This window comes from Triturus cristatus, chromosome 8 (assembly GCF_964204655.1).
Source record: "Triturus cristatus chromosome 8, aTriCri1.1, whole genome shotgun sequence".
Classification (NCBI taxonomy): domain Eukaryota; kingdom Metazoa; phylum Chordata; class Amphibia; order Caudata; family Salamandridae; genus Triturus; species Triturus cristatus.
Window position 1 is genome coordinate 105717249 of NC_140591.1, and position 15889 is coordinate 105733137.

A 15889-nucleotide genomic window follows, 5' to 3' on the forward strand; every position below is an offset into this window, starting at 1 on the left:
CAACTGCGACGAAGTACCCTCCCGCCAAACCCTCGGTCCGCCCACATGATTTACAGGCGGACGGACCTTAAGTATGTCTGCGATGGAGGCTACCTCAGCTCCATCGCTTGCATACTCCTCCGACAACACATCATATGTGTACGCATATCATCGTCTGCCTGATTTAGAGTGGACAGTGTTATATATTTTTTTGCTGTACCTCACCTCAAGGGAAAACCTGTCAGTGAAGAAAAATCATGACTCCCACACCATAGGGGATAGCTCCTACGATGCGGGGGTCATTCGTTTTTGCTTCTTTAAGCATAAAATGTAGAAAAAATTATTTTTTTTTAAAGCAAAAACTTGTTAAAAGTTTGACAAGCAGAGTCATGTTTGACGGAGCCATCTATCTGTTCACCAAACTGTTAATAATTTGACAGGAACCGCCTTGATCGCGGTTCATGCCCGTGACTAGAGATATCCTCAGAGTCGGCAGACATCTCTAAATGTGGAGTACAGGTACTCAGTCAGGGAACTGAGTATTTTAGTTGCTGTCTCACCCTGATGGAGTAAGTATCATACTCCTCACTCAAGATCAGGCCTTTAGTGATTTGTTAAGAACACAATGATTTTCCGTCATGTGCCTGGGATTTGAACCCAGGTTCTTAGTTGCCAAAGTGGCAGCTTAACCACTAGTCAATGCCTTCTCTATCTGATCAGGTTGTCATGGCTCATCACTGATGCAGGACATGAATGAACAATACCCACTGTTGAAAAGAGTATTTCCATCAAATACCATTGCCCAGGTAACAAAACATACAGTCACATAGTGATGACATCATTGTTTATCCCACTCCAGCCAATGAGACTGGCAAGCCGGTTGAATCTAAACTCCAAAGAATACAACGTTAGCTTGTTTCAGCTGTTCAGTTTGTTTATAAATCGGCATGATCGTATGCGATGTAGAGCATTACAAAAATGTTGCATTCAGGATATCAACTACCATTATATTGTCAAGGTAAGCTGATGTGGACTTAAAAGTATGGGGTGGGTGTGATATTTTTAAAGGATAATATTGAACTCGATTTAGTGACGCAACTATTCGAGGAGGGAAGGGTCGCGGCAATTGTGGCAAAGTCGATTAGACTGAAGTAATCAATACTGTAGCATTTTCCGGACCATGATATAGTACTTAATTAACAGTAATGGATTCAAGGGGATATGCAAAGCGAGGCAAAATATATTGGTAAAGCCATAGGCGAGACCTAATGGCTATGCCAATGCTTGTTTTACTAGTTGGAAAGTCCAGCTGGTGAATTTGCTTTGGGAAAGGGCTGCATTAAAGCCCATACCTCAGAAAAAGCACTGACCGTGTGTAAGCTCCCCTGCCAGCTATGATTCTCAGTTTCTGTGACCTACCACCCTTCTGCCAAGGAGCGGCCGGCACCGATTGGGGGTGGAGTGTGGGAGGGGGCGAGGAAAGTGGGAGTAAAAAAAATAAAATTTCACATATCTGTTGCAAAAACATACACATTCTCTGCCTTTTCCTCTGTCATATTTAGCAAATTCTCTTTCTCTTTTGGTCGTGGCAATTGTGGCAAAGTCGATTAGACTGAGGTAATCAATACTGTAGCATTTTCTGGACCATGATATAGTACTTAATTAACAGTAATGGATTCAAGGGGATATGCAAAGCGAGGCAAAATATATGCCACCTATGATTTATTACAGTTCGAAGAATAATTATCAACAAGTATAAAACTCAATACTAGAGGTCAAAAGGTTTGCAATGTAATCCCCCTTCAACAATGATTAGTTATGAATGAAGGTGTGAGGGCTGCCCATGTGGCTGCTTTGCTAATGTCATTCGAGGACATCCTCAGGCGTTGTCCCAATACCATAATCCCAGGGTACAGCAGCCATCAAATGAGGAGGGAAAAGGGACCACCTCTTTAGAAATAGCGAAATATGCCATATGTTGAGGTGGGTAAGATTGGCTTCCTGAGGGCGAGGTCAATAGTGATCAACTGAGGATCAAATGGGCCGAGGTGCTCAAACACCCTGTTTGTCAGGAATCTGAGACACAGTTCATGTTGTAGAAATGCACCAAGCTCCCCAGCTCTGCTAAGAGAAAAGAGATGGCAACAAAGAATAACACCTCAGCTGAGAGAACAGAAAAAAGGCAGTTTTTCCAAAGTTTCAAAGCAAGTCTTCTGCGAGGTTTGAAAAACCAACAATACTGTAAGGAAGAACGGAGCGACTGCCTCAAAGGGAACGTAAACCATTAGTAGAGCAGCACGACGAAGATTAGGGCCAGTGGCAAATGCACATCTTGAGCATTGGGAGCCACTGAGATTGATTGAAACTCCTCTAAGCAGATCATCCCTCCCTATGAACAACACTGTCCTCTGGAGGCCTGCAGGACCACCCTCTCCACAACCACACAAAGGTGATGGGGGGTCTTCCAGTGGAAGAATAGGCTAATGAAGAAGGGACAGGGAGTCTGAAATTCTGCAGGGGAGCCCCAGAAGATCCATGGGAACTGTGGGCAACAGGTCTATCCAGAGGAGCCAGTACTTTCAATGATTCAAAGGTTACCCCGGTGTATAGACTAAAATCAGCTGACTCCATGGGCGGTATGCTGCCTGTAAAAAAAGTGTAATGTGTTCTTCCAGGAAACCTTTGTGTAACACAGCGTCACCAGGGTTTGTGCCCCAGGCCCTCTGTTTTTTTTATTTAACAGATTTTATTGAGTTTCAAAGCTGCGTCAGACATCAGGCCAGAAAGTGGCATCATACAACATACTATCAATGCATGTCCATCTGCGGTCTCCTGCAGATCCCACCCCAAGTCCCTCTGATATAGTACTTTTGCACCTGATTGGTGATGCAAAGTAGAACTGCCTGCCAATCACCCAAAGCATGACATGAAATGCCAGGGAGCTTGTGATAGCTCCCTCGCGCTGTAGGAACCAGCAGGCTTGTCCGAGGACCAAAGTTCCTGAATCATGCAGTGAACTAGTGTTACCTAGTGCCCACCACTGTTGTTGCTGTTGAGAGACACCAATGACACCCTCTTCAACTCAAACATGGCATCCATCCATACAGATGGGCTTAATGAGCCTGGGTTCGATTTATACTCTGCCTCAGGTGTGGAATCCAAAATAGAATTTCTTATATTTGGAGGTTGGTGGCAATCAGGTGGCGTGCCTTGACGACCCACCTCAGTAATAAGGAATGTGCCAGGGAAGCATGATGAAGGGCTAATCTGCAGTCCATTATTGTGGTTGACTCAAAGAATGATCATTTGTGACAATGTTTGCAGGTGTGAGGGGTTAGGAGGAACTCTCAACGATGCAATGAAGCAAGAAAAGCACTAAAGTATATTTTATACAGTACAAAAGAATATTGTAACTTGTATTCAGTTTAAAGCGAAAACAAGCTAAAGTGGTGTTTTCTGCTTAGACAGCTAGAAACCAATAACAGGGAATAATGCAGCCATCAAAAAAGTGAACCTATATGATAGCAGATGGCTTTCAGATTTAGTTTATGGTTTGCTCTTTAATGTCTCTTGTGTGGATTGGTGATTTGTAGGAAGGCGGGGCATGATGAGGTTTATTACTGACAGTGAAGGTTTATTCCAGAGTTGAAGTCGAAGGAGGTGAAGCCACTTTCAACGCACCAGGATATGATGGAATCTGCCGAGCAGCTGATGGTGGAAGACCTGTACAACCGGATCAAGGAGAAAATTGATGATAGAAGCCTGTTCAATACTCCGTGTGTGCTGGACCTGCAGAGGGTGCTCATGCAAGATCGCCTCGAGGCCCCGATGAATGCTGTGGATGAGGTCTGGCCCAATGTCTTCATAGCAGAAAAGTGAGTAGACATTGGTTAAGAGTTAAATTGTGACTTTCAAGTTATTAAGCTTCGAAGTTTAGACATAATGGTGACAAAACTCCCAATTTCCATCTCGGTGAAATTGATGCTCAAAGAAATACCACTATTGAGACTGCATACGCATAGGCAAAAGCACAGATCAATCCTGCCGCCATAGGTAAAATTCACCCTGCCACCATTTCGCACTTAAAATCTCTCTGGAGGGCCTAGGTTATAGAAGTTGTTAAGGAGTTCCACCTCCAGAACTTGTGGGGGAGTCTGCGTACCTCTGAAAATTGAAAGTCTTAATTCCTAAGCCAATTATTTTGAAAATAAAACATCAAAAAGTAAATGCCTAAAACATGATCTCAATGGTTATGATTATAGTCCCAAGAATAGAAACCTGAAATACATCAAAATTAAAACTAACGTTTTTGAGTCCACATTGAACATTAGCAGAATGCTCACCATAACCTAAGCATATCCCTGGTCGAAGGGCTTGATTATAGCTTGGCAGAGGGTTACTCCATCACAAGCATGATGGACATCCCGTCCACCTAATTACAAGTGTTATAGGATATAATGAACTTGTAATAAAGTAGGCAAGATATCCATCACGTTTGTGATTCAGTAATCCTCGACCAAACTCTCAAATCAGGCCCAGCCCTAAGTCGAAGAATGACATACACCCACTCCTAACCCTACGACTAGAGCAATCCCTTGAAGGCAACCCTATCCTTGTGTTCAGATTCTAAAAGGAATGCGGATCCTAAGACTAGTGCTAATGTTCATTTTAGATGACAGCAATTTCAATTAAAAAACACAATATTTTTTCCTCATGAGCACTGATCTTTCTTAGGGAAATCGAGCTGCTCACAGTGTACGCAGCAGCACCTGACAGGTGCAGTCTCCCACTCCTGAGCTGCGTTGCTGGCTCTCCTTAGTGTTCAAACACCTTCCAGCTCGCAAAGACGTAGTAAGTCAATTTCCTTCCATCGGGGGTCGGGGGCCGAATTCACAGCCTCACTCTAGTGCCAAGCGATAGCCTGAAATCCTTGGTATCTTAGCACCGGCAGTCCTTCTTGGCATTCAGGGTTGCCACAGTATCTCTGAACACAGTGTAGACTCGTCCTGTGTAATCTCTCACACCACAGTGGCCGCTCCTTGCATATGGGCTCACCACTTAGTGTTCATGAGACTTGGCACGCTAGCCACACAATTACTTCAACGGTGGCCCCCTCTGGCATATGGAGTCACCGCATTGAGGCAGTACGGGCTTTGTGTCCCTGTACAGCGCTCCATGTGTGGCTTTGTCTACTGCAGCCCTCTCCTGGAAAACAGGGGTCACTCAACACAATCCTATGTATGGGCTACGACCCGATCGATGCAGAGCCATATCTTCAGATCTCGCTCATGGTGTTGTCTTGGTAGGGCTCTCTACTAGACGTCGCTTCCTCCAGTGCTTTCCTCTTCATGATAGGGTGATAGGGTAAACTGGTCTTGGCAAGCAGACAAGCACTGGTGCTCCAGGCTCCAGAGCAGGTGGTCTTGGTTACCCTGGGCGTTGTCTCCACATCCAGCAGGGAGACTAGCAGGCCTTTGCACTCAGTCCTGGTCACAGGCAGAAGTCTTGCAGAGCTTTCCCATCTCAGACAGCATCCGGCTGCTTGGCAGGTGACACATTTTGGGGTCTCAATCTCCCCATCTTATTGTCCTTATCCAGACACCAAATGTGATTTAGGGTCTGAGTCTTTCAAGGTTTACGTTGTGGTCCTGCTTCATTTGAAGTGTACATTTGTCCTTCTCTTCTTCCTTCATGAAAGGCTGTTTATCACAGCAGCAAAGACGCCGAAGTTGAAAGACCCACAACACAGTTCATGGAAGTGACCAGAGTTGACACCTGGGTGTCAGGCACAGTGATGTGTACATCACAAGGTAAATTCTAGGCTACCTGCCCTGCTCTTTATAATTCCCTTATTACCTCCATCTCCTTCCTGAGATGTGTCCAGGCCCCTCCCTTTTGATCTACCACTGAATCAAAGAGCACCCTTTTGAAATGTAAAGGGGGAGTCTCTTCCTCCCTTGCTCCAGTGTCTGTCCCACCCAGCTCACAAGAATACAGCAATACACCAATCTGTCTGGGGCGATTCCTCTATTACTGATGTATGTATGTGAGTTCTTATATAGCGCTCGACTTACCCTTGGGCATCTCGGCGCTTGCATTGGGAACCCGTCCTGGTTTTTCCCTGTGAGATAACCCGTACTGGGCATCCCCAAGGTGAAAGCCAGGCATCCCGCCGCGGGGGGGCCTTTGTGGAGATTAAGCAAGCTTGTTGCCCAGAGCTGCATAGTGTGAACTCGTGCTTAGAGTGGGCACCGAAGCGCGAATTATCGAGTCCGTGGACAATTGGGCTCCAGACCCTGCCGAGTCGGGAATCGAACCCTGGTCCCGGGTCTGACCTCTGCTTCAGGGTATGCCTCCTCTAACCAGTGAGCATGTCTTCCTCAGGCAGGGCTGGGCTTCCCAAAAAGGAACCTAGTGTCCTCCATATAGTGTACAATTGCAGGCACACTTGCACTCAGTGTGCTTTAACAGCACACATTATCTCCAGTACTGTTATCTCCATGCATTGTACCACTACAGATATACATATATTCAGCACCACATACAGCCTATGTGCACTGCTCAGTAGAGTAGCTTTTCTGTATTGTACTAGGGGATGCTATTTGCAAACACACACACTGCCAGCACACACACACACACACTCACCATGTGCGTAATGCACTCCACTTCACCGTTCATGTATTGTACTTCCGATAAGAACACATACATCCAGCACATGCTTTTAGTGTCCATGCACTGCACAGCATTACATCTCTCATGCAGTGTATTCCTTGCAAGCTTACATACACTCAGAATATGTGCTAACCACACATAAGCTGCACAGCACCTCTCTAACCCTATACCCTACCCTTCCCAGGCACACATAGATCCAGCAGAGAGTCACTTCTCCTGCGCTACGCAGCACTCGACCTCAACCTGGTGTAAGTCAAGGGTGAGCTAAGCTCACAATGCAAATCTTTAACAAAAGGTGAGTGAGCCTGTAGGCCTCACTCTAGTGACACAGGGTAAGAAGGACCTGTTCACGCCTACTGATCACTACACGGTATGCTCCCACCACTGCGTTTGTGCTGCTTAGCTCTTTGTGGTAGCCAGGCTATATCGGACTCAATTCAAACTGCACAAACTAGGACTTATTGCAAGTGACAGATGCCTGCGCTGCTCTGCGCCCACGGCTGACTTCTCCCACCTCGCCTGGCTGTGCCCCCAGGTCTCCGCATACTGGCGCGAGGTCTGCACTGCTATTTCTGAAATCACCTCGTCCCTGGTCCAACCCGACCCTCTGCTCTGCCTCTTAGGCTTTGTTAAATTTTGCCCGTAGCCTTCCGCCGCTTGACTGCCATGCTGCTGGTCCTCGCACGGCACAGGGTCTCCATGTGTTGGGGTCGAAGGCCTGCGCCTAAGGTTGCCCTCTGGCTCGAGGATGCTTCCCGCTGCCAGACCCTCCTGTCCGAGTTCTGGGACCTTATACCAGCCAGATCTCGCTCAGTTGACATATGGGGTCCACTTGTGACCTACCTCTCAAGTCATAATTCCCAGCGCCCTGCGGCATTTCTCTCCCGCTCCCCGTCGGCACCCCGGTGAAGGTCAATGAGCAGCTCCCTTTCCGCTCTTGCTCCCCTTTGCTCCGTCTGCCTCCCTCCCCTACTCATGGTGCCTCTCTCTGTTGTTCTCTTCCCCTTCTTAGCAGCTAAACGATATCTCTCTCTGACATTGTCCCCAAGTGGCACAAGCTTGAGGTAGCCTTTGCTGTGATGTATTGTATTTCTGTGCATACTGCCTTACAACTGTGGAATCTTGTAACTGTGCTGTGCAATTCTTTCAATAAAGATTTCTGAAAAATCAATAAAAAACTCTTGGTGGTAGCCTTCCACCACTATGAAGGTTTCTCTTTCTGTGACCCTCCAGGTCCAACAAGACCGCAATCTGTGAGACAGGCCTATGTCATGGTGTATACGCATGATCTGTGTTTGCCTATTGCAACAAAATTCAGCATAAGGAATCCAGACAATAGTACAGTTGGGCACTGAGGGCAGGGGTACATGCCTTTTACCATACAGAGGACTTTGCCGTCCCAACAGCCTTCATAATTCACCTTTAAAGCCGTTCTCTCATTTGTCATTGTGGAACTATATTGCCCTTCCTTATGACAACTATGTCTTCATCCACTAATTTAACCTTTAATTCCCACAAGGGTTTCCCTTCAGTACTGATTTATTTTCTGCTTTGGCCATCCAAATCTCAAATATTCCGTGCCCTTCTTTAAAACAAGATTCTTTCCACAGCTCTCAACCAATTTTCTCTCGTATTTCTCATAATTAACAAAGATTCTTTGAACTGCACAATATCCTTCACACCTTCCGGTAAATTGTTTGTCTCTATCTGAAACACTGTGAAACACAAGCCAAATTGTATCCACCGTAATTGAAAGCACCTTACAGGTGTTATGAATGCTGTTAATTGTTTACTCTCTCGTTGTAATGATGCCTGGTGGTAGGCAGCTGGAAGATCAAGCATAGAAAACCAATGTGCATCCTCGATTCGCTTAAGGCAAGCCCGTCTGCGCCCGTCCGCGATCGCACGCGGTCTAGGGCTAGACCCCATGTCCCTCGTGCGAATCATACACGGTGGAGTAAGCTAGAACTACTAGCGCTTCGCCCTAGTACTACTGAGCAGTGCAAGCACAAACTAAAAGTAGAGGACAACATAGGTTGTGAACACTGTCACTTCTCCTACGATCCAGGTAGAAGCATGGCCACTACGGACAATACCCTAGAATGCGGACTGGTTAATGTCCGCTCTTTACGCAAACACAAGCTAGATCTATATGATCTACTTACTGAAACACAATGGGACCTGGCATTTTTAACCGAAACCTGGCTGGATGAGGAATCCACGCCTGACGCCTTGGAGGCACTTCCAGAGGGATATACAATATACAGACAAGACAGACCTACAGGCAGAGGAGGGGGCATTGCAATAATTGCACAGGAAAGTCTCCGCTGCCAACTTAACTATGTGCCTATCTTGGACAGTGAGGCAGGGAGCTTCACGATAAAAGTGAATAACAACCACACACTGGAAGGTATGTTAATTTACAGACCCCCCGGCCCCTCAACTAGGTTCGAGGAGAGTCTAGTTGAATACATTATAGAGTCCTCGATACGTAAAAATAAATTCATGGTACTTGGTGACCTCAACCTTCATTTCAACAATCCATCTGATAACGCCAACAAAAACCTCTGCCAAGTATTAGAAGCTTTACAACTTAATCAAATTGTAAGCGGGCCCACCCACCAGTTAGGGAACTTACTAGATCCCATATTTGTTAACTGGGGGGAAGTAGAAGCGAAGACTCCCATTCCCATCCCCTGGTCAGATCATCACCTGGTACCTTTCACCATTCATATTCCTGAAGGTAGAGCCCGACAACCCACAGCATTATACCACCTAAGGCGAAAATGGGCCTCTTTCTCCCAGTCCAAGTTCTGCGAGGAACTAACAAAAGGAGGCGACCCAGGGGGAGATGATGCAGATACAGCTAACTCCAACCTATGCAAACGCATCTACGATGCATTAGATCTCACAGCCCCGCTATCTGAAATTAATCCCAGTGACCGTGCTCAAAAAACCGCACCCTGGTTTACTACTGAACTGCGGAATGCTAAAACCTTACTGAAGAGAGCTGAAAGGCAATGGCGTCGGGCTTTCTCCAAAGATACTAGAGAGGTCTACCTGTCAGAGAGGCGAGTCTACCATGGACTGATTAGAAAGGCAAAAACTACACACTATGAGACTAAGATCAACGAAGCAGGTAACTCGACAAAGGAGTTATTTCTACTATACAAAACTCTCTCTAGTGGAAAATCCGCCACTGTCCCTGATGACTGCTCGCCTGAATCTTGCGACAGAATCGCAGACTTTTTTGCTGAGAAAATATCCAAAATTTACTCGGCTTTTCCAACTCAACCCACGAATGGGATTGAGTTTGTAGAACACTCTAGGGATAGGGGAAACTCACTCACCCTTACCAACTTTGTTACCCCACCCACAGAAACTCTCCTAAAAATATGCAGATCTGTAAAGTCAGGTTCCCCACGGGACCCTACTACTCCCAAACGACTAAAAGACAGCCTGGGGGCCTTGGAGCCTTACATCAGGCATCTACTGGATGTGTCTTTTATGACAAAGACGGTGCCTAAAGAATGGAAAAAGCGGTGGTCCTTCCGCTCAGGAAAAAACCTACCATCAGCTTTGATAAATTGGATAATCTGCGGCCCATTTCTCTCTTACCTTATCTTGCCAAGGTGGCAGAGAAAACGGTCAATATCCAACTTATGGATTTCATAGACAAAGCTGCCTTACTGCACGACACCCAATTTGGCTTCCGCCCCCGCCATTCTACGGAATCGGCACTACTGACGGCAGTGGAATCCCTAAGACAGGGGGTGGATGAAGGTCATACTATGGCCCTTATCCTACTGGACCTGAGTGCTGCATTCGACACTGTAGCTCACTCCACCTTGCTACAGTGTCTGAATGATGGAGGTATAACTGGAGCCGCACTCCAATGGTTCCTATCCTTCCTGACGGGAAGAAGTTTCCAGGTCCGTCAAGGGGACCACTATTCCCGAGACATAGAATTGGGTCAGGGCGTTCCTCAGGGTTCGTCCTTGAGCCCAACTCTTTTTAATCTCTATGTCTCCCCAGTGGCTCCAATTGTAGTGGGACACGGACTACAAATTGTTACCTATGCCGACGACACACAGTTGGTTGTTTCCCTCTCGCGTGCACCCGGCCTTGCTATGGACAGCTTCAGGGCTTGCATGCAAGATCTTGCAACCTGGATGTCCACTAATTGCCTTAAATTAAATGGCAACAAGACCGAGGTGCTCGTGGTGGGAGGCAGCCCATCTGTCTGGACGTCGGCATGGTGGCCACCTTGTCTAGGTGAGGCCCCCACACCTCGGAAAGAAGTCAGAAATCTCGGGGTCTGGCTAGATATCGATCTGTCTTTCGGACCACAGATCAACAGGGTGACGGGCATTTGCTTCAGTATTCTAAAAACTCTGCGGAAGGTCTTAACTTTTCTTCCTACGACCGCCCGCAGAACACTGGTGCATGCCCTTGTCACCTCACGCCTAGACTTTGGCAACCTACTGTATCTAGGAGCTACCTGTAAAGCGATAAATCGACTTCAGGTGCTACAGAATGCTGCAGCCCGCCTTATCTTAAACCTCCCAAAAAGATCTAACTCCAAGGACGCCCTCCAGACACTCCACTGGTTGCCGGTGAGGAGCAGAGTTGAATTTAAGTCCCTCTGCACCTGCCATCGTATCCTCGCTAAGAAGGCGCCAGCACCACTCCTGAACCTCATCTCAAGGTATGCACCAACCCGTGCATTGCGCTCCTCGCAAGGAGGCTTGCTTAAGGTTCCTAAGGTGAAAAAGGCCCGTATGGGAGGTAGATCCTTCCGATACCTGGCGGCAAAAAGCTGGAACAACTTACCTCTTAACCTCCGACTGGACCCCTCCGAATCCAGTTTCCGGAGAAAATTAAAAACCTACCTCTTCTCAAAATAGTGGGCTCCTCCCCTACTTCTCTCTCGGAGTGTTTCAGTTCAGCGCGGGGACACGCAGTTTGCGTAACCAGGCGCTCTATAAATGCCCCTTAATAATAATAATAATGATTGCTAGCATTTCCCCTGTTCTAGGCAAAAAAACTTGTCCAGCAAACTCCTGTTGTTTACATTTCTGAGATCTCCACAAAATCCTACCTCATAATTGGCTCTTCCTGATACCACTAGTGGTACTAACCATATAGATGATTCTATAGGTTTAATACCCAGGTTTAAAAAAAAAAGAAATTCTAGTTCTAACACCATCTCATCTTTGGTACCAATATAAATATTCTTCAGTTTGGGCACCTTAAGAACAGCATTTTCCTTGGCCTTTGTACGGTGAATTCTTCAACTCTCCTGTCATTTCACTAATCACAGTAGGAAATTTCTTTTTTTTTTTTTAAATCCATTCATTTTTTATGTGACTGCTACAATAACAACCAACTACAACACAGATATCCGATTCCTACTAAAATGCAGCTTACATAATTACTTCAACAAGCTTAACGTTTGTATAGTTCAACAATTTTCTGCTCTTGTGTATAGCACGTGAGTTCCTACTGGGCACACAATCCAATATATCTATTTACATTTAACCAATTATTATTTTTAAGGCAAATCAAGTTTGGTTTACAGTTCATGTTCCTGAACATCACTCATTTATTCATGATGGTCTATTGTCTGGGGGATATTTCAAATTAGACCGTGCCTTGTCCCATCCTGAGATAGCCACATCTACCCCCTGCATAGAATGTTGATGTCTCCTTACTCTGCATTGTGCATTGACCCACTTCACCATAGCTGTTCTCCACATCTTCAGTGGAATGTTTCCAGTTCATGGCAATCCTCCTCTTAGCAGATGTTAGTCCTAGCTTTGATGTTTTTGTTAGTTTCTCCTGCCCTTTGTCTATCAGTGTTAATCCTAACAGGTACAAGCATGCATTCGGGCTACTGGTCCACCCCACTAAATCGGATACTTATCATTCTACTTGTTGACAGAACTGTATCTTTGTGTACCCCCACATGTGTAAATATGTGCCCATTTCCACTATTTATTTATAGCAATAGGAGTTATTTTCTAGGTTGATTATACATTAACTGGGGAGCCATGTACATTTTATGAATGCATTTTTGGTCACTATTCTACAGGTTTTGTATATTCTACTCCAAACGTTTTCTTCAAACTGATTTCCTGTATCTGAATTCCAGCTGTCTTCCAAGCTGCTAAGGTTCTTCTCATCCCCATTCAAAGAGACACTGTACAATGTAGAAATATATTGGACCCATCTCATGACGACAACAGTGCTCCATTAACAGAATATTTTCCTGGTTCACAAATGACACTTTAAAACATTTTTTTCACTTGTTTCTTAACTCTCTCAAACAACTAAAACGTGTTAATTTCTATGAGGATCTGATTCTACATTCACATTCCTCTTGTCCTCCCAATCCACGATAAAGGGACAACTTTTAGTTACATATAGTTTCCTTGTCACTACTCTGTTTTTAAGCCCAAGCATAAGTGTCCTGCATGTTTACATACCATAGCAATATGTCCATCTAAGACACACTCATTATATTTGTGTTTAATTGTAGCACAACTTGCTGAGCACTAAATCACTGCTGCTTCCACATCTGTAAGATTTGTAATAATCCCCATTATCAGTTTTCTCCCTTCCTTCCACCCTTCCTCTACGAACTTATACAAACTTATTTTTTAGGCCTCGCCTGGCGTTGCAGCGCAAAGCGTTGCTCGCTGGGCGAGAGATATTGTAATAGAAAAGATTTCAGAAGGGGACTTGAAGCCCCGCCCCTCATTTCCATTGGCTGGCATCACCGTTTATGCTAAATGGTGGCCTGCCATTGGAAATTAGGTATTTTTGTTTCCGCCCTTTCGCCTTTTTGTCCGGCCCATCCAGACTGTCTCGTCTGCTTTGCAGCTGTCGCAAAGCATTTTCTTATCTTTGTCGAGGCCATCTGTTTTCACTCAGCCGCGTGTTTATTTTTGCATAGCGCTTTCACTTAAAGTTAAAGGGAAAGCACGATGCAAATATAAACACGGCTAAGTGAAAACAGATGGCCCCCTGCCTACCTGCAATGGCGAGCACTTGTTCTACTCTGTTCCTTTCCGGGGAGTCCGACTTTTTAAAATGCAAGTCACACAGCAATGTGATTTGCTGTAATAAAACCCCCTTTCCGAAAACCGATGTGAGTGCAAGCATGCTCAGAGGTGTATTATGTGTCATCAGGGCTGTGTGCACTACTAGGCAGTGTGCCCATTGCACATAGCGCTTGCACATTACACAGAAAAGAAGCCGCACAGAGAGATCTCAAGTGCTTATCTGGGGCAGCTAAGGGCTTTTGGAGCCATCGCTGCTACATTGACGCACACTGGAAACCGACTGTCCCTACTGCAGTGACAGCCAATTGGTAGCTGTAATTATTAGTTGCATCAGATTTGCATCAGGTCACACTTCTGATATTATACTGGAAACAGACCCCCACCGTGCAGTGATGGCACGTTAGCGTTTCCTACCTCTTTGACTGCACTGTTTCTTTACAATGTGACCTGCACCAGACTGTGTCCATACTGCAGTGACCGCGCAAGGGAGCTAGCTTTTAATGCAGTGACGTCACACCGGGTGCTAGTAACCCACGCTGGGAGCTAGTTTTACCCCGGCAATATTCTACCGGGAGCTTGATTTTACTGCAACACGAGCACACTGCCAGCTGCGTTCACTCAAGGCCCATCACACTGGGAGCTAGCCCCTGCTACAGTCACTGCGCACAGGATGTTGTCCCTTACTGCAGGGACATCACGCCGAGAGTTGCACTTACACTAGTCCATCACAGAGCCGCTGCTGTAGTCCCCGGACAGGGACAGCGGTCTTTACTTCAGTGATGCTAATACTGCAGTCACAGCGCACAGGATGTTGTCTCTTACTGCAGAACACTGGGCGCGCCTACCGTTGCATCACTGCCACACTGCGAGCGGCCTTCACTGCACTGTAATTACCCTTTGCTTCCCACACTGCAGTGAACTGATGCCCTCTCACACCAGTGACACCGCACTTGAGAGCTTTGGTCACTGCAGAGAGAGACGAGACTGTGTTCTACGCTACTCCCACCCCAGCAATACCCGGAGGATCCCCCCTGTGACACCTCTGCAGCCAGGATAGCCTCCAGCGAGCCCTCCCCTCACCGCAGCAGCCCCCCGTGATCTCCCTCGGGCACATCTCCCCCCCCGCCCCTTCAGCAGCTCTCTGTCCCACTGCACTTTATGTCTGCCGATCTCTGCGGATCTTGAGCACCCCCCCAGTGTACATCTGAGGCTTCATCAGATCGTCACCTCGGCTCATCTGCACATCTCCTCTGGGTGCCACGTGCCCCTTCTTTACCTCTTTCCCAGAGTAGTTCTCCCCCTCTGATCCATCTCCCTAGTAGATCTCGCTCCTGCAGATTTTCTCGCAGGGCACATCACCCGTGGAGATCTCTATCGCAGGACACATCCCACCCTCTTTGTCTCGTCCACATTTCATACCGTGCAGACCTCTTGCCAGTAGATGTGTTTTTTCCCAAGCGGTGATGCACGCACAGACATGCTGTGTGCAGGGTCACAGAGGCGACCGTTGAGTGGGCTAAGTGTGTTTTTTTACAATTATTATTATTATGAGGGATACACATGCCCGAGTATGCCCTTATTGCAATTAATTGACGCTCCTGCGAAAGATCCGGATAATTGTGTTGCTCTTCACAGTGATGATGCCAGACCTGGGCTGGTTTAACATCATATGTATAGGATGCCTCAATACATTCCGTGACAAACTGTCTAGAGAGCCAAAAAAAAACACGTGGCCCCACTCCTGTGCATCCTCTTTCACAGTGCCTGCACTGAAAACCACATCCAGTCTAAACAAGCATTTGCAATGCAATAGGTCTCGCATTTGCGAGACTTTAAGCTATTGCCATTGTAAATGACAGTGCCTTTTATTTATGTTTTAAAAACCAACACGTAAATAAAAGGCATTGCCATTTACAATGCCAATAGCTCAAACTCTCACAACTGCGAGACCTATTGCATTGCAAATGCTTGTTATGCTTAAGGCGACTAACCTTACTAACAACTTCCTTTACTCTTCCCACCATTTCAGCCTTCACTGTCCCTGTGTGTAATTGTCCTAGTCCCCTTGCCTTGTTTCCCTGCATCGTTTGTGTGCATAACAGTTTAATCCTAAATTACCTGATCATTTAAAATTCCACAACTACATGTAAAAGCCAAGCTCCCTAAACTCG

General features: G+C 46.2%; 1 protein-coding gene across 1 annotated transcript in view; it reads left to right on the forward strand.

Annotated features, from left to right (window-relative positions):
- The window catches only part of STYXL2 (serine/threonine/tyrosine interacting like 2), a 127794-nt gene that overhangs the window by 79031 nt on the left and 32874 nt on the right, over nt 1–15889 (forward strand). Inside the window, exon 4 of the mRNA XM_085621113.1 lies at nt 3623–3854. Within this exon, the coding sequence (XP_085477239.1) occupies nt 3623–3854 (232 nt within the window). The remainder of the gene's footprint in view (nt 1–3622; nt 3855–15889) is intronic.